This window comes from Oncorhynchus kisutch, unplaced genomic scaffold (assembly GCF_002021735.2).
Source record: "Oncorhynchus kisutch isolate 150728-3 unplaced genomic scaffold, Okis_V2 scaffold1872, whole genome shotgun sequence".
NCBI lineage: Eukaryota > Metazoa > Chordata > Actinopteri > Salmoniformes > Salmonidae > Oncorhynchus > Oncorhynchus kisutch.
In genome coordinates, this window is record NW_022263817.1 from 22,839 (window position 1) to 41,869 (window position 19,031).

The window sequence follows — 19,031 nt, forward strand, 5'->3', positions numbered from 1 at the left end:
GACAGACAGGCAGAGAGACAGACACATCTGGCTGCAATAGTAACTGTGTATATTGGACTGTTGTGTGGAGTATCGGCCCAGAGAGGACAGAGAAACCCCCCCCCCCCCCATTTCTCCAGTTTAGTTTAGGAGAACAGTCCTCTGGATTCAGTGTTCTGGTAGAGCCAGTGGATGAGGGAGGAGAGGGGAGGACATCGCTTGCCCCAGTCTGGGCCCCTCTCTGGTGGGGACGTCCACACCCTGTCCATCTCTCTGGCCATCTCTCGGGCCATCTCTCGGGCCATCTGTGTCGGCAGCGGAGTGTGTGTGAGGGTCCAGGTTGAAGTCCCCGTGCGTTGTGTGTGTGTGTATTCCCAGCGCGGTGAGGAGTGTGTGCAGGTGTGTGACGGCGTTCCGCAGTCCGTTCCTCTCCTCCTCCAGGTCGAACACCTGTTCTCTCAGCAGAGCCTCTGATTGGGCCAGCCCCTCCACCTGGCCTTCCAGACGACACACACGAGCCTGGGACCCTGGAGAGACACAAAACATGTGTGTTTAGTGAGTGTGTGTGTTTAGTGAGTGTGTGTGTTTAGTGAGTGTGTGTGTGTTTAGTGAGTGTGTGTGTGTTTAGTGAGTGTGTGTGTGTTTAGTGAGTGGTGTGTGTGTTTAGTGAGTGTGTGTGTGTTTAGTGAGTGTGTTGTGCGTGTGTTTAGTGAGTGTGTGTGTGTTTAGTGAGTGTGTGTGGTGTTAGTGGCTGTGTGCTGGTTTAGTGTGTGGAATGTGTGTTGTTTAGTGAGTGTGTGTGTGTGTTTAGTGAGTGTGTGTGGTGTTTAGTGAGTTGTGTGTGTAAGTTTTAGTGTGTGTGGTGTGTGTGTGTTTAGTGAGTGTGTGCTGTTTTAGTGAGTGTGTGTGTGTGTGTGTGTGTGTGTTTAGTGAGTGTGTGTGTGTGTGTTTAGTGTGTGTGTGTGTTTAGTGTGTGTGTTTAGTGTGTGTGTGTGTTTAGTGTGTGTGTTTAGTGTTTGTGTGTGTTTAGTGTGTGTGTTTAGTGAGTGTGTGTGTTTAGTGTGTGTGTGTGTGTGTGTTTAGTGAGTGTGTGTGTTTAGTGAGTGTGTGTGTTTAGTGAGTGTGTGTGTTTAGTGTGTGTGTGTGTGTGTGTTTAGTGAGTGTGTGTGTTTAGTGTGTGTGTGTTTAGTGTGTGTGTGTTTAGTGAGTGTGTTTAGTGTGTGTGTGTGTGTTTAGTGTGTGTGTGTGTTTAGTGTGTGTGTTTAGTGTGTGTGTTTAGTGTGTGTGTGTGTTTAGTGTGTGTGTGTGTGTTTAGTGTGTGTGTGTGTTTAGTGTGTGTGTTTAGTGTGTGTGTTTAGTGTGTGTGTGTGTTTAGTGTGTGTGTGTGTTTAGTGTGTGTGTTTAGTGTGTGTGTGTGTGTGTGTTTAGTGTGTGTGTGTGTGTGTGTGTGTGTTTAGTGTGTGTGTTTAGTGAGTGTGTGTGTTTAGTGTGTGTGTGTGTGTTTATTGTGTGTGTTTAGTGTGTGTGTGTGTGTGTTAGTGTGTGTGTGTGTTTAGTGTGTGTGTTTAGTGTGTGTGTGTGTGTGTGTTTAGTGTGTGTGTTTAGTGAGTGTGTGTGTTTATTGTGTGTGTGTGTGTGTGTGTGTGTTTAGTGTGTGTGTGTGTTTAGTGAGTGTGTGTGTTTAGTGTGTGTGTGTGTGTTTAGTGAGTGTGTGTGTTTAGTGTGTGTGTGTTTAGTGTGTGTGTTTAGTGAGTGTGTTTAGTGTGTGTGTGTGTTTAGTGTGTGTGTGTGTTAGTTGTGTGTGTGTTTAGTGTGTGTGTGTGTTTAGTGTGTGTGTTTAGTGTGTGTGTTTAGTGTGTGTGTTTAGTGTGTGTGTTTAGTGTGTGTGTGTGTGTTTAGTGTTGTGTGTGTGTTTAGTGAGTGTGTGTGTGTTTAGTGAGTGTGTGTGTTTTAGTGAGTGTGTGTGTTTAGTGTGTGTGTGTGTTTAGTGTGTGTGTTTAGTGTGTGTGTTTAGTGTGTGTGTTTAGTGTGTGTGTTTAGTGTGTGTGTTTAGTGTGTGTGTTTAGTGTGTGTGTTTAGTGTGTGTGTTTAGTGAGTGTGTGTTTAGTGAGTGTGTGTGTTTAGTGAGTGTGTGTGTTTAGTGAGTGTGTGTGTTTAGTGAGTGTGTGTGTTTAGTGAGTGTGTGTTTAGTGTGTGTGTTTAGTGAGTGTGTGTGTTTAGTGTGTGTGTTTAGTGAGTGTGTGTGTTTAGTGTGTGTGTTTAGTGAGTGTGTGTGTTTAGTGTGTGTGTGTTTAGTGTGTGTGTGTGTTTAGTGAGTGTGTGTGTTTAGTGAGTGTGTGTGTTTAGTGTGTGTGTTTAGTGTGTGTGTGTGTTTAGTGTGTGTGTTTAGTGAGTGTGTGTGTTTAGTGAGTGTGTGTGTTTAGTGAGTGTGTTTAGTGTGTGTGTGTGTTTAGTGAGTGTGTGTGTTTAGTGTGTGTGTTTAGTGTGTGTGTGTGTTTAGTGTGTGTGTTTAGTGTGTGTGTTTAGTGTGTGTGTTAGTGAGTGTGTGTGTTTAGTGTGTGTGTTTAGTGTGTGTGTTTAGTGTGTGTGTTTAGTGTGTGTGTTTAGTGTGTGTGTTTAGTGTGTGTGTGTGTGTGTGTGTGTTTAGTGAGTGTGTGTGTTTAGTGTGTGTGTGTGTGTTTAGTGAGTGTGTGTGTTTAGTGTGTGTGTGTTTAGTGTGTGTGTGTTTAGTGAGTGTGTTTAGTGTGTGTGTGTGTGTTTAGTGTGTGTGTGTGTTTAGTGTGTGTGTTTAGTGTGTGTGTTTAGTGTGTGTGTGTGTTTAGTGTGTGTGTGTGTGTTTAGTGTGTGTGTGTGTGTTTAGTGTGTGTGTGTGTTTAGTGTGTGTGTTTAGTGTGTGTGTGTGTTTAGTGTGTGTGTGTGTTTAGTGTGTGTGTTTAGTGTGTGTGTGTGTGTGTTTAGTGTGTGTGTGTGTGTGTGTGTGTTTGTGTGTGTGTTTAGTGAGTGTGTGTGTTTAGTGTGTGTGTGTGTTTATGTGTGTGTGTGTAGTGTGTGTGTGTGGTTGTGGTGTTTGGTTATGTGTGTGTGTGTTTAGTGTGTGTGTTTAGTGGTGTGTGTGTGTGTGTGTAGTGTGTGTGTTTAGTGAGTGTGTGTGTTTATTGGTTGTGTGTGTTGTGTGTGTGTTTAGTGTGTGGTGTGTGTTTAGTGAGTGTGTGTGTTTAGTGTGTGTGTGTTGTTTAGTGAGTGTGTGTGTTTAGTGTGTGTGGTGTTAGGGTGTGTGTTTAGTGAGTGTGTTTAGTGTGTGGTGTGTTTAGTGTGTGTGTGTGTTTGTGTGTGTGTGTGTTTGTGGTGTGGGTGTGTTTAGTTGTGTGTGTGTGTTTAGTGTGTGTGTGAGTGTGTGTTTAGTGTGTGTGTGTGTGTGTTTAGTGTGTGGTGTGTGTTAGTGAGTGTGTGGTTTAGTGTTTGTGGGGGGTTGTGTGTGTGTTTAGTGTGTGTGTGTGTTTAGTGGTGTGTTTAGTGGTGTTGTTTAGTGTGTTGGTGGTGTTTTAGTTGTGTGTGTTTAGTGTGTGTGTTTAGTCTGTGTGTGTGTTTAGTGTGTGTGTGTGGTGTGTTTAGTGAGTGTGTGTTTAGTGAGTGTGTGTGTTTAGTGAGTGTGTGTGTTTAGTGAGTGTGTGTGTTTAGTGAGTGTGTGTGTTTAGTGAGTGTGTGTGTTTAGTGTGTGTGTTTAGTGAGTGTGTGTGTTTAGTGTGTGTGTTTAGTGAGTGTGTGTGTTTGTGTGTGTGTGTTTAGTGTGTGTGTGTGTTTAGTGTGTGTGTGTTTAGTGTGTGTGTGTGTTTAGTGAGTGTGTGTGTTTAGTGAGTGTGTGTGTTTAGTGTGTGTGTTTAGTGTGTGTGTGTGTTTAGTGTGTGTGTTTAGTGAGTGTGTGTGTTTAGTGAGTGTGTTTAGTGTGTGTGTGTGTTTAGTGAGTGTGTGTGTTTAGTGTGTGTGTTTAGTGTGTGTGTGTGTGTTTAGTGTGTGTGTTTAGTGTGTGTGTTTAGTGTGTGTGTTTAGTGAGTGTGTGTGTTTAGTGTGTGTGTTTAGTGTGTGTGTTTAGTGTGTGTGTTAGTGTGTGTGTTTAGTGTGTGTGTTTGGGGTGTGGTGTTAGTGTGTGTGTGTGTGTGTGTGTTTAGTGTGTGTGTGTGTTCGTGTGTGTGTGTGTTTAGTGTGTGTGTTTGGTGTGTGTGTGTGTTTAGTGTGTGTTTAGTGTGTGTGTGTTTAGTGTGTGTGTTTAGTGAGTGTGTTTAGTGGTGTGTGTGTTTAGTGTGTGTTTAGTGTGTGTGTGTGTTTAGTGTGTGTTTAGTGAGTGTGTGTGTTTAGTGTGTGTGTGTGTTTGTGTGTGTGTGTGTGTTGTTTAGTGTGTGTGTGTGTTTTAGTGTGTGTGTGTGTGTGTTTAGGTGTGTGTGGTGTGTTTAGTGTGTGTGGTGTGTTTAGTGAGGTGTGTGTTTAGTGAGTGTGTGTGTTTAGGTGTGTGGTGTTTAGTGTGTGTGTTTAGTGTGTGTGTTTAGTGTGTGTGTTTAGTGTGTGTGTGTTTTGTGTGTGTGTTTAGTGTGTGTGTTTAGTGTGTGTGTTTAGTGTGTGTGTTTAGTGTGTGTGTGTGTTTGGTGTGTTTTAGGTGTGTGTGTGTGTTTAGTGAGTGTGTGTTAGTGGTGTGTGTGTGTTTAGTGGTGTGTGTTTAGTGAGTGTGGTGTTTAGTGAGTGTGTGTGTTTAGTGAGTGTGTGTGTTTAGTGAGTGGTGTGTAGTGAGTGTGTGTGTTTAGTGTGTGTGTTTAGTGAGTGGGTGTGTTTAGTGTGGTGTTTAGTGATGTGTGTGGTTTAGTGTGTGTGTGTTTAGTGTGTGGTGTGTTTATGAGTGTGTGTGTTTAGTGAGTGTGTGTTGTTTGTGTGTGTGTTGTGTGTGTGTGTGTTTAGGTGTGTGTGTTTAGTGAGTGTGTGTGTTTAGTGGTGTGTGTGTTTAGTGGGTGTTTAGTGTGTGTGTGTGTGTGTTTAGTGAGTGTGTGTGTTTAGTGTGTGTGTTAGTGTGGTTGTGAGTTGTGTGTGTGTTTTAGTGTGTGGTTGTGTGTGTGTTTAGTGAGTGTGTGTGTTTAGTGTGTGTGTTTTAGGGGGTGTGTTTGTGTGGTGTTTAGTGTGTGTGTGTTTAGTGTGTTGTGTTTAGTGTGTGTTTAGTGTGTGTGTGTGTGTGTGTGTTTAGTGTGTGTGTGTGTTTCGTGTGTGTGTGTGTTTAGTGTGTGTGTTTGGTGTGTGTGTGTTTAGTGTGTGTGTTTAGTGTGTGTGTGTGTTAGTGTGTGTGTTTAGTGAGTGTGTTAGTGAGTGTGTGTGTTAGTGTGGTGTGTGTGTTTAGTGTGTGTGTTTAGTGAGTGTGTGTGTGTGTAGTGAGTGGTGGTTTAGTGTGTGTGTTAGTGTGTGTGTGTTTAGTGTGTGTGTTTAGTGTGTGTGTTTAGTGTGTGTGGGTATTTACTGTGTGTGTGTGTTTAGTGTGTGTGTTTAGTGTGTGTGTTTAGTGTGTGTGTGTTTAGTGTGTGTGTTTAGTGGTGTGTTGTGTTTAGTGTGTGTGTGTGTTTAGTGTGTGTGTGTGTGTGTAGTGTGTGTGTTTAGTGTGTGTGTGTTTAGTGTGTGTGTGTGTTTAGTGTGTGTGTTTAGTGTGTGTGTTTAGTGTGTGTGTTTAGTGAGTGTGTGTGTTTAGTGAGTGTGTGTGTTTAGTGTGTGTGTTTAGTGTGTGTGTGTGTTTAGTGTGTGTGTTTAGTGAGTGTGTTTAGTGAGTGTGTTTAGTGTGTGTGTGTGTTTAGTGTGTGTGTTTGTGTGTGTGTGTGTGTGTTTAGTGTGTGTGTTAGTGAGTGTGTGTGTTTAGTGTGTGTGTGTGTTAGTGTGTGTGTTTAGTGAGTGTTGTGTGTTTAGTGAGTGTGTGTGTTTAGTGTGTGTGTTTAGTGAGTGTGTGTGTTTAGTGTGGTGTTTAGTGAGTGTGTGTGTGTTTAGTTGTGTGTGGTGTGTTTAGTGTGTGTGTTTAGTGTGGTGTGTGTGTTTAGTGTGTGTGTTTAGTGAGTGTGTGTGTTTAGTGTGTGTGTGTGTTTAGTGTGTGTGTTTAGTGTGTGTGTGTGTTTAGTGTGTGTGTGTGTTTAGTGTGTGTGTTTAGTGAGTGTGTGTTGTGGTGTTTAGTGTGTGTGTTTAGTGTGTGTGTGTGTTTAGTGGTGTGTGTTAGTGTGTGTGTGTGTTTAGTGTGTGTGTTTAGTGTGTGTGTGTGTTTAGTGTGGTGTGTGTTTTAGTGTGTTGTGGTTTAGTGTGTGGTGTAGTGTGTGTGTGTGTTTAGTGTGTGTGGTTAGTGTGTGTGTTTAGTGTGTGTGTTTAGTGTGTGTGTTTAGTGTGTGTGTTTAGTGTGTGTGTGTGTTTAGTGTGTGTGTTTAGTGTGTGTGTGTGTTTAGTGTGTGTGTTTAGTGTGTGTCTGTGTTTAGTGTGTGTGTTTAGTGTGTGTGTGTGTTTAGTGTGTGTGTGTGTTTAGTGTGTGGTTTAGTGTGTGTGTTAGTGTGTGTGTGTGGTTTAGTGAGTGTGTTTAGTGAGTGTGTGTTTAGTGATGTGTGTGTTTAGGGTGTGTGTGTTTAGTGAGTGTGTGTGTTTAGTGTGTGTGTTTAGTGTGTGTGTTTAGTGTGTGTGTTTAGTGTGTGTGTGTGTTTAGTGTGTGTGTTTAGTGTGTGTGTGTGTTTAGTGTGTGTGTTTAGTGTGTGTGTTTAGTGAGTGTGTGTGTGTGTTTAGTGTGTGTGTGTGTTTAGTGTGTGTGTTTAGTGTGTGTGTGTTTAGTGTGTGTGTTTAGTGTGTGTGTGTGTGTGTTTTAGTGTGTGTGTGTGTTTAGTGTGTGTGTTTAGTGTGTGTGTGTGTTTAGTGTGTGTGTTTAGTGTGTGTGTGTGTTTAGTGTGTGTGTTTAGTGTGTGTGTGTGTTTAGTGTGTGTGTTTAGTGTGTGTGTGTGTTTAGTGTGTGTGTTAGTGTGTGTGTGTGTTTAGTGTGTGTGTTTAGTGTGTGTGTGTGTTTAGTGTGTGTGTTTAGTGAGTGTGTTTAGTGAGTGTGTGTGTTTAGTGTGTGTGTGTTTAGTGTGTGTGTGTGTTTAGTGTGTGTGTGTGTGTTTAGTGTGTGTGTTTAGTGAGTGTGTTTAGTGAGTGTGTGTTTAGTGAGTGTGTGTGTTTAGTGAGTGTGTGTGTTTAGTGAGTGTGTGTGTGTGTGTGTTTAGTGAGTGTGTGTGTTTAGTGAGTGTGTGTGTTTAGTGTGTGTGTTTAGTGTGTGTGTTTAGTGTGTGTGTGTGTTTAGTGTGTGTGTGTGTTTAGTGTGTGTTTAGTGTGTGTGTGTGTGTGTTTAGTGTGTGTGTTTAGTGTGTGTGTGTGTGTGTGTGTGTGTGTGTTTAGTGTGTGTGTTTAGTGTGTGTGTGTGTGTGTTTAGTGTGTGTGTTTAGTGTGTGTGTGTGTTTACCTGTAGTTCCTCCAGCAGGTCGAGGTTTTGCTGTCGGAGGCTCTGATTGGTGCGTTCCAGCTGGGCGGTGCGCTGCGATTGGCTGAGGTGAGCGGGCGTGTCACACAGCTCGTCCTGTAAGACGTGGTACTCCACCTCGTACGCCTGCAGCTGATTGGACAGGTCCATCTCACACACCTACGCACGCACACACACACACACAGAATGTCAGATAGGATGAAGTCCTGATTGTCAGTTACAGTCAGTATCTAAGTTTACACACAGCTGCCTGGCGCTCAGTGGGGGGGGGGGGGGCCCTGAAGAGATCTTTCAGTCTGGCTCTCAGGGGGAGGGGCCCTGAAGAGGTCATTCAGTCAGGCTCTCGGGGGGGGGGGCTGAAGAGGTCATTCAGTCTGGCTCTCAGGGGGGGGGGGGGCCCTGAAGAGGTCATTCAGTCTGGCTCTCAGGGGGAGGGGCCCTGAAGAGGTAATTCAGTCTGGCTCTCAGGGGGAGGGGCCCTGAAGAGGTCATTCAGTCAGGCTCTCAGGGGGGGGGGCCCTGAAGAGGTCATTCAGTCAGGCTCTCAGGGGGAGGGGCCCTGAAGAGGTCATTCAGTCTGGCTCTCAGGGGGAGGGGCCCTGAAGAGGTCATTCAGTCTGGCTCTCAGGGGGAGGGGCCCTGAAGAGGTCATTCAGTCTGGTACTCTGAACAGAGAGGATGGAAAGGCATCAACATGGAAACCCCAGTGGTGACGTAGATGACTCCATTCCATGGATTCCGTTCCAACCTTTACTCTGAGCCTGTCCTCCCCAATGAAGGCGCCACCAGCCGCCTGGGGTGTGTAATTGCTGTACCTAAGTTGTTGAATTATCGGTAGTGTCCTCAGGCCTCCTGAAACAGACTGGCTGAACCTAGAGAGCGTGTATATGTGTGTGTGTGTGTGTGTGTGTGTGTTGAATTATCGGTAGTGTCCTCAGGCCTCCTGAAACAGACTGGCTGAACCTATTAGAGTGTGTGTCTCTCTCTCGGTGTGAGTCTGTGAGTCAGTGTGTGAGCATGTTTCTTTGTGTGTGAGTGAAGAGAGAGTGTGAGAGTGTGAGAGTGTGTGTGTGTGTGTGTGTGTGTGTGTGTGTGTGTAATAAGGGTAAAGTTCTCTGTTTCCAGGAAGTAGTGTTTTGAGAGCACCACTCCCCTGCCTCCAGAATACCTGGAAATCACCCGCTGTCCTCTCTGTGTCTCGATGTGTCCTCCACTGTCTGTCCTCTCTGTGTCTCGATGTGTCCTCCACTGTCTGTCCTCCACTGTCTGTCCTCCACTGTCTGTCCTCCACTGTCTGTCCTCTCTGTGTCTCGATGTGTCCTCCACTGTCTGTCCTCTCTGTGTCTCGATGTGTCCTCCACTGTCTGTCCTCTCTGTGTCTTGATGTATCCTCCACTGTCTGTCCTCCACTGTCTGTCCTCTCTGTCTGTCCTCCACTGTCTGTCCTCTCTGTGTCTCGATGTGTCCTCCACTGTCTGTCCTCCACTGTCTGTCCTCTCTATGTCTCGATGTGTCCTCCACTGTCTGTCCTCTGTGTCTCGATGTGTCCTCCACTGTCTGTCCTCTCTATGTCTCGATGTGTCCTCCACTGTCTGTCCTCTGTCTGTCCTCCACTGTCTGTCCTCTCTGTGTCTCGATGTGTCCTCCACTGTCTGTCCTCCACTGTCTGTCCTCCACTGTCTGTCCTCTCTATGTCTCGATGTGTCCTCCACTGTCTGTCCTCTCTGTGTCTCGATGTGTCCTCCACTGTCTGTCCTCCACTGTCTGTCCTCTCTGTGTCTCGATGTGTCCTCCACTGTCTGTCCTCTCTGTGTCTCGATGTGTCCTCCACTGTCTGTCCTCTCTGTGTCTCGATGTGTCCTCCACTGTCTGTCCTCTGTGTCTCGATGTGTCCTCCACTGTCTGTCCTCCACTGTCTGTCCTCCACTGTCTGTCCTCTCTATGTCTCGATGTGTCCTCCACTGTCTGTCCTCCACTGTCTGTCCTCTGTCTGTCCTCCACTGTCTGTCCTCTCTGTGTCTCGATGTGTCCTCCACTGTCTGTCCTCCACTGTCTGTCCTCCACTGTCTGTCCTCTCTATGTCTCGATGTGTCCTCCACTGTCTGTCCTCTCTGTGTCTCGATGTGTCCTCCACTGTCTGTCCTCCACTGTCTGTCCTCCACTGTCTGTCCTCTCTATGTCTCGATGTGTCCTCCACTGTCTGTCCTCTCTGTGTCTCGATGTGTCCTCCACTGTCTGTCCTCCACTGTCTGTCCTCCACTGTCTGTCCTCTGTGTCTCGATGTGTCCTCCACTGTCTGTCCTCTGTGTCTTGATGTGTCCTCCACTGTCTGTCCTCCACTGTCTGTCCTCCACTGTCTGTCCTCTCTATGTCTCGATGTGTCCTCCACTGTCTGTCCTCTCTCTGTCTCGATGTGTCCTCCACTGTCTGTCCTCCACTGTCTGTCCTCCACTGTCTGTCCTCTACTGTCTGTCCTCCACTGTCTGTCCTCTCTGTGTCTCGATGTGTCCTCCACTGTCTGTCCTCTCTGTCTCGATGTGTCCTCCACTGTCTGTCCTCTCTGTCTCGATGTGTCCTCCACTGTCTGTCCTCCACTGTCTGTCCTCCACTGTCTGTCCTCCACTGTCTGTCCTCCACTGTCTGTCCTCCACTGTCTGTCCTCCACTGTCTGTCCTCTCTGTGTCTCGATGTGTCCTCCACTGTCTGTCCTCTCTGTGTCTCGATGTGTCCTCCACTGTCTGTCCTCCACTGTCTGTCCTCTCTGTCTGTCCTCCACTGTCTGTTGTTAATAAAGTGTCTGTGTTCTCTACTGTCTGTTGTTAATATAGTGTCTGTGTTCTCTACTGTCTGTTGTTAATATAGTGTCTGTGTTCTCCACTGTCTGTTGTTAATATAGTGTCTGTGTTCTCTACTGTCTGTTGTTAATATAGTGTCTGTGTTCTCCACTGTCTGTTGTTAATATAGTGTCTGTGTTCTCCACTGTCTGTTGTTAATATAGTGTCTGTGTTCTCCACTGTCTGTTGTTAATATAGTGTCTGTGTTCTCCACTGTCTGTTGTTAATATAGTGTCTGTGTTCTCCACTGTCTGTTGTTAATATATTACCTAACCAGTCCCAGGTTAGGTAATGTAGTCTACTATAGCCCCCCACCAGTCCCAGGTTAGGTAATGTAGTCTACTATAGACTCCCCCCCCCACCCCACCAGTCTACCTGGTTGATGGTCTTCTCCATCTGGACTAGTCCCAGGTTAGGTAATGTAGTCTACTATAGACCCCCCCCACTAGTCCCAGGTTAGGTAATGTAGTCTACTATAGACCCAACCACCAGTCCCAGGTTAGGTAATATAGTCTACTATAGACCCCCACCAGTCCCAGGTTAGGTAATGTAGTCTACTATAGACCCCCACCCACCACCAGTCCCAGGTTAGGTAGTGTAGTCTACTATAGACCCCCCCCCACCAGTCCCAGGTTAGGTAATGTAGTCTACTATAGACCCCCCCACCAGTCTACCTGGTTGATGGTCTTCTCCATCTGGACTAGTCCCATGTTAGGTAATGTAGTCTACTATAGACCCCCCCCACCCGTCTACCTGGTTGATGGTCTTCTCCATCTGGACTAGTCCCAGGTTAGGTAATGTAGTCTCCTATAGACCCCCACCAGTCCCAGGTTAGGTAATGTAGTCTACTATAGACCCCCCCCCCCCCCCACCAGTCCCAGGTTAGGTAGTGTAGTCTACTATAGACCCCCCCCCCCCACCAGTCCCAGGTTAGGTAATGTAGTCTACTATAGACCCCCCCCCCCCCACCAGTCCCAGGTTAGGTAATGTAGTCTACTATAGACCCCCACCAGTCTACCTGGTTGATGGTCTTCTCCATCTGGACTAGTCCCAGGTTAGGTAATGTAGTCTACTATAGCCCCCCACCAGTCCCAGGTTAGGTAATGTAGTCTACTATAGACCCCCCCCCCCACCCCACCAGTCTACCTGGTTGATGGTCTTCTCCATCTGGACTAGTCCCAGGTTAGGTAATGTAGTCTACTATAGACCCCCCCACTAGTCCCAGGTTAGGTAATGTAGTCTCCTATAGACCCCCACCAGTCCCAGGTTAGGTAATGTAGTCTACTATAGACCCAACCACCAGTCCCAGGTTAGGTAATATAGTCTACTATAGACCCCCACCAGTCCCAGGTTAGGTAATGTAGTCTACTATAGACCCCCACCCACCACCAGTCCCAGGTTAGGTAGTGTAGTCTACTATAGACCCCCCCCCCCCCCCACCAGTCCCAGGTTAGGTAATGTAGTCTACTATAGACCCCCCCCACCCGTCTACCTGGTTGATGGTCTTCTCCATCTGGACTAGTCCCAGGTTAGGTAATGTAGTCTCCTATAGACCCCCACCAGTCCCAGGTTAGGTAATGTAGTCTACTATAGACCCCCCCCCCCCCCCCCACCAGTCCCAGGTTAGGTAATGTAGTCTACTATAGACCCCCACCAGTCTACCTGGTTGATGGTCTTCTCCATCTGGACTAGTCCCAGGTTAGGTAATGTAGTCTACTATAGCCCCCCACCCCACCAGTCTACCTGGTTGATGGTCTTCTCCATCTGGACTAGTCCCAGGTTAGGTAATGTAGTCTACTATAGACCCCCCCCACTAGTCCCAGGTTAGGTAATGTAGTCTACTATAGACCTCCTCCCCCCACCAGTCTACCTGGTTGATGGTCTTCTCCATCTGGACTAGTCCCAGGTTAGGTAATGTAGTCTTGATGAAGTCCACTATAGACTCCAGACTGTCGTGCTGTAGGATCAAGGGCTTGTGACTACCCAGAAGACTTAGCGACACCTTGAAGATCACCTCCGAACCCTGGAGAAACAACATGTCTGGAGGAGAGAGAGACAGAGAGACAGAGAGAGAGAGACAGAGACACAGAGAGAGAGACAGAGAGAGAGACAGAGAGAGAGACAGAGACACAGAGAGACAGAGAGAGAGACAGAGACACAGAGAGACAGAGAGAGAGACAGAGAGACAGAGAGAGAGACAGAGAGAGAGACAGAGAGAGAGACAGAGAGACAGAGAGACAGAGAGAGAGACAGAGAGAGACAGACAGAGAGACAGAGAGAGAGAGACAGAGAGAGAGAGACAGAGAGAGAGAGACAGAGAGAGAGAGACAGACAGAGACAGACAGACAGACAGAGCGAGAGAGAGAGAAACACAGACAGAGAGACAGACAGACAGACAGACAGACAGGGATATCAGACAACAGATTAGAATCAGGAAACACTGTTCTGATATTACTTACAGACAGACAGACAGACAGACAGGGATATCAGACAACAGATTAGAATCAGGAAACACTGTTCTGATATTACAGACAGACAGACAGACGCACGCAGGTGACAGAGCAGGTGTGAGGGAGGACAACACAACAGCAGGTGTGACGGAGGGAGGACAACACAACAGCAGGTGTGACGGAGGGAGGACAACACAACAGCAGGTCTGACGGAGGGAGGACAACAGAACAGCAGGTCAAATCAAATCAAATCAAATGTAATGTCCCCCCCTGTGACGGAGGGGGGACAACACAACAGCAGGTGTGACGGAGGGAGGACAACACAACAGCAGGTGTGACGGAGGGAGGACAACACAACACAACAGCAGGTGTGACGGAGGGAGGACAACACAACAGCAGGTCTGACGGAGGGGGGACAACACAACAGCAGGTGTGACAGAGGGAGGACAACACAACAGCAGGTGTGACGGAGGGAGGACAACACAACAGCAGGTGTGACGGAGGGAGGACAACACAACAGCAGGTGTGACGGAGGGAGGACAACACAACAGCAGGTGTGACGGAGGGAGGACAACACAACAGCAGGTGTGACAGAGGGAGGACAACACAACAGCAGGTGTGACAGAGGGAGGACAACAGGCCAGCAGACTGAAGACTGTGAAATCTGACCCCAGGCCAGCAGACTGAAGACTGTGAAATCTGAACCCAGGCCAGCAGACTGAAGACTGTGAAATCTGACCCCAGGCCAGCAGACTGAAGACTGTGAAATCTGACCCCAGGCCAGCAGACTGTGAAATCTGAACCCAGGCCAGCAGACTGAAGACTGTGAAATCTGACCCCAGGCCAGCAGACTGAAGACTGTGAAATCTGACCCAAGGCCAGCAGACTGAAGACTGTGAAATCTGACCCCAGGCCAGCAGACTGAAGACTGTGAAATCTGACCCCAGGCCAGCAGACTGAAGACTGTGAAATCTGAACCCAGGCCAGCAGACTGAAGACTGTGAAATCTGAACCCAGGACAGCAGACTGAAGACTGTGAAATCTGACCCCAGGCCAGCAGACTGTGAAATCTGACCCCAGGCCAGCAGACTGAAGACTGTGTCCTTTTTGTCAACAGAAGTTACAAGGAAACATTCTGGAACAAGAGGACAACTTACACACACCTCCTCCTAATACACCTCCTCCTCATACACCTCCTCCTCGCACCTCCTTCTCACACACCTCCTCCTCATACACCTCCTCCTCACACACTCCTCCCTCGCACCTCCTTCTCACACACCTCCTCCTCATACACCTCCTCCTCACACACCTCCTCCTCGCACCTCCTTCTCACACACCTCCTCCTCACACACCTCCTCCTCACACACCTCCTCACACACCTCCTCCTCATACATCTCCTCCTCACACACCTCACACACCTCCTCCTCACACACCTCCTCCTCACACACCTCCTCCTCACACACCTCCTCCTCACACACCTCCTCCTCATACACCTCCTCCTCATACACCTCCTCACACACCTCCTCCTCACACACCTCCTCACACACCTCCTCCTCACACACCTCCTCCTAACACACCTCCTCCTCATACACCTCCTCACACACCTCCTCACACACCTCCTCCTCACACACCTCCTCCTCATACACCTCCTCACACACCTCCTCCTCACACACCTCCTCCTCATACACCTCCTCCTCACACACCTCCTCCTCACACACCTCCTCCTCATACACCTCACACACCTCCTCACACACCTCCTCCGCATACACCTCCTCACACACCTCCTCACACACCTCCTCCTCACACACCTCCTCCTCACACACCTCCTCCTCATACACCTCACACACCTCCTCCTCACACACCTCCTCCTCACACACCTCCTCATACACCTCCTCATACACCCTCCTCACACACCTCCTCATACACCTCCTCCTCACACACCTCACACACCTCCTCCACACACCTCCTCCTCACACACCTCCTCATCACACCTCCTCCTCACACACCTCCTCACACACACCTCCTCCTCACACACCTCCTCCTCATACACCTCCTCCTCACACCTCCTCATACACCTCCTCCTCACACACCTCCTCCTCATACACCTCCATCTCATACACCTCCTCCTCACACACCTCCTCCTCACACACCTCCTCCTCACACACCTCACACACCTCCTCCTCACACACCTCCTCATACACCTCCTCCTCACACACCTCCTCCTCACACACCTCCTCCACCTCACACACCTCCTCCTCATACACCTCCTCACACAACTCCTCCTCACACAACTCCTCCTCACACACCCTCCTCCTCACACACCCTCCTCCTCATACACCTCCTCACACACCTCCTCCTCACACACCTCCTCCTCCTCACACACCTCCTCCTCACACACCTCCTCCTCACACACCTCACACACCTCCTCCTCACACACCTCCTCCTCACACCACTCCTCCTCACACACCTCCTCCTCACACACCTCCACCTCACACACCTCACACACCTCCACCTCATACACCTCCACCTCATACACCTCCACCTCATACACCTCCACCTCATACACCTCCTCCTCATACACCTCCTCCTCACACACCTCCACCTCACACACCTCCACCTCACACACCTCCTCCTCACACACCTCCTCCTCACACACCTCCTCCTCACACACCTCCTCCTCATACACCTCCACCTCATACACCTCCACCTCACACACCTCCTCCTCACACACCTCCTCCTCACACACCTCCACCTCACACCCTCATACACCTCCTCCTCATACACCTCCTCCTCATACACCTCCTCCTCACACACCTCCTCCTCACACACCTCCTCCTCACACACCTCCTCCTTCTCCTCTACCCCTTTCCATTCCTACTAAAGACACTCAACATTACTCTCTGTTTTCTGAACAAATACAGGTAACTAACCAACCACCCTGGCTACGAAGCCTAGAGGTAACTAACCAACCACCCTGGCTACGAAGCCCAGAGGTAACTTACCAAACACCCTGGCTACGAAGCCCAGAGGTAACTTACCAACCACCCTGGCTACGAAGCCCAGAGGTAACTTACCAAACACCCTGGCTCTGAAGCCCAGAGGTAACTTACCAAACACCCTGGCAACGAAGCCCAGAGATAACTTACCAACCACCCTGGCTACGAAGCATAGAGGTAACTTACCAACCACCCTGGCTACGAAGCCCAGAGGTAACTTACCAAACACCCTGGCTCTGAAGCCCAGAGGTAACTTACCAACACCCTGGCAACGAAGCCCAGAGATAACTTACCAAACACCCTGGCAACGAAGCCCAGAGGGAAGTGCGAGGCGAAGGCCGTGAGGAACCAGGGAGCAGCGTAGAGAGACGGTCCTATCTCATGCTGTTCCAGATGGACGTACAGGTCTCTGTGGTAGTCATGGAGGAGACGGGACAGCTGGTACATCTGAATCTGGTGTGGGGGGGGGGAGATGGGGGGGAGACGGGTCAGCTGGTACATCTGAATCTGGTGTGGGGGGGGGGGTCAGCTGGTACATCTGAATCTGGTGGGGGGGGGAGACGGGTCAGCTGGTACATCTGAATCTGGTGGGGGGGGGGGGGGGGGAGACGGGTCAGCTGGTACATCTGAATCTGGTGGGGGGGGGGGGGGGTCAGCTGGTACATCTGAATCTGGTGTGGGGGGGGGGGGGGGATACGGGTCAGCTGGTACATCTGAATCTGGTGTGGGGGGGGGGGGGGATGGGGGGGAGACGGGTCAGCTGGTACATCTGAATCTGATGGGGGGGGGGGTCAGCTGGTACATCTGAATCTGGTGGGGGGGATGACGGGACAGCTGGTACATCTGAATCTGATGGAGGTGGGGGGGGGGGGAGACGGGTCAGCTGGTACATCTGAATCTGGTGGGGGGGGGGGGGGGGGGGGGTCAGCTGGTACATCTGAATCTGGTGTGGGGGGGGGGGGATACGGGTCAGCTGGTACATCTGAATCTGGTGTGGGGGGGGGGGATGGGGGGGAGACGGGTCAGCTGGTACATCTGAATCTGATGGGGGGGGGGGGGGGGTCAGCTGGTACAGATCTGAATCTGGTGGGGGGGGATGACGGGACAGCTGGTACATCTGAATCTGATGGAGGTGGGGGGGGGGAGACGGGTCAGCTGGTACATCTGAATCTGGTGGGGGGGGGGGGGGAGACGGGTCAGCTGGTACATCTGAATCTGGTGGGGGGATGACGGGACAGCTGGTACATCTGAATCTGATGGAGGTGGGGGGGGGAGACGGGTCAGCTGGTACATCTGAATCTGGTGGGGGGGGGGGGGGGGGGTCAGCTGGTACATCTGAATCTGGTGTGGGGGGGGGGGGGATACGGGTTCAGCTGGTACATCTGAATCTGGTGTGGGGGGGGGGGGGAATGGGGGGGAGACGGGTCAGCTGGTACATCTGATCTGATGGGGGGGGGGGGTCAGCTGGTACATCTGAATCTGGTGGGGGGATGACGGGACAGCTGGTACATACTGAATCTGATGGAGGTGGGGGGGGGGAGACGGGTCAGCTGGTACATCTGAATCGGGTGGGGGGGTGGGGGAGACGGGTCAGCTGGTACATCTGAATCTGGTGGGGGGGGAGACGGGACAAGCTGGTACATCTGAATCTGGTGGAGGGGGGGGGTGAGACGGGTCAGCTGGTACATCTGAATCTGGTGGAGGGGGGGGGGGGGGACAGCTGGCACATCTGAATCTGGTGGAGGGGGGGGGGGACAGCTGTACATCTGAATCTGGTGGGGGGGGGGTGGGGGAGACGGGTCAGCTGGTACATCTGAATCTGGTGGGGGGGAGACGGATCAGCTGGTACAATCTGAATCTGGTGGGGGGTGGGGGGGGGGAGACGGTCAGCTGGTACATCTGAATCTGGTGGGGGGGGGGCAGCTGGTACATCTGAATCTGTGGGGGGGGTCAGCTGTACATCTGAATCTGGTGGCGGGGGGTTCAGCTGGTGCATCTGAATCTGGGGGGGGGGGGGGTCAGCTGGTGCATCTGAATCTGGGGGGGGGGGGGTCAGCTGGTGCATCTGAATCTGGTGTGGGGGTGTAGTATTCATCAATGTCAAGTTCTGTACTGGCTTGGTGTGGTACCTGTAAGTATCATCATGTCAGGTCTGTACTGCTTGTGTGGTACCTGTAGTATCATCATGTCAGGTCTGTACTGCTTGGTGTGGTACCTGTAGTATCATCATGTCAGGTCTGTACTGCTTGGTGTGTAGTATCATCATGTCAGGTCTGTACTGCTTGGTGTGGTACCTGTAGTATCATCATGTCAGGTCTGTACTGCTTTGGTGTGGTACCTGTAGTATCATCATGTCAGGTCTGTACTGATTGTGTGGTCCTGTAGTAATATCATGTCAGGTCTGTACTGATTGGTGTAGTATCATCATGTCAGGTCTGTACTGCTTGTGTGGTACCTGTAGTATCATCAATTCAGGTCTGTTACTGGCTTGGTGTGGGTACCTGTAGTATCATCATGTCAGGTCTGTACTGCTTGGTGTGGTACCTGTAGTATCATCATGTCAGGTCTGTACTGCTTGGGTGGTACCTGTAGTATCATCATCATGTCAGGTCTGATACTGATTAGGTCGTACAGGACCTGTAGTATAATCATGTCAGGTCTGTACTGATTGGTGTGGTACCTGTAGTATCATCATGTCAGGTCTGTACTGCTTGGTGTGGTACCTGTAGTATCATCATGTCAGGTCTGTACTGATTGGTGTGGTACCTGTAGTATAATCATGTCAGGTCTGTAATGATTGGTGTGGTACCTGTAGTATATCATGTCAGGTCTGTACTGAGTGGTGTGGTACCTGTCGTATAATCATGTCAGGTCTGTACTGATTGGTGTGGGTACCTGTAGTATCATCAGTCAGGTCTGTACTATTGGTGTGGTACCTGTAGTATCATCATGTTCAGGTCTGCTACTGATTGGGTGTGTACCTGTAGTATCATCATGTCAGGTCTGTACTGATTGTGTGGTACCTGTAGTATAATCATGTCAGGTCTGTACTGATTGGTGTGGTACCTGTAGTATAATCATGTCAGGTCTGTACTGATTGCGAAGCCCCATATGATACATGAGGAACTGGGAGCATGTTGAAGGCGTCCTCCTCTCCCATGTGCAACAACAACACTCCTGCTACGAAGCTGAGACCCTGACAGTATCCCACCTAGAGAGAGGAGGAGGGGAGAGAGGGAAGGGAGAGAGGGGAGAGGGAAGGAGAGAGGGG

At 49.5% G+C, this 19,031-nt stretch overlaps 1 protein-coding gene across 1 annotated transcript; it reads right to left on the minus strand.

The window, feature by feature from the left end:
- Window positions 1-202: 202 nt before the first annotated feature.
- On the minus strand, window positions 203-18,935 carry LOC116368203 (TBC1 domain family member 1-like; the record flags this gene model as incomplete). Its single annotated transcript, XM_031819130.1, is given in 6 exon segments — window positions 203-498; window positions 7,463-7,639; window positions 12,185-12,354; window positions 16,054-16,213; window positions 18,827-18,889; window positions 18,891-18,935. Coding segments are annotated over 6 exon segments (896 nt in total), but the record flags the coding sequence as incomplete, so codon positions are not given.
- Window positions 18,936-19,031: the final 96 nt, after the last annotated feature.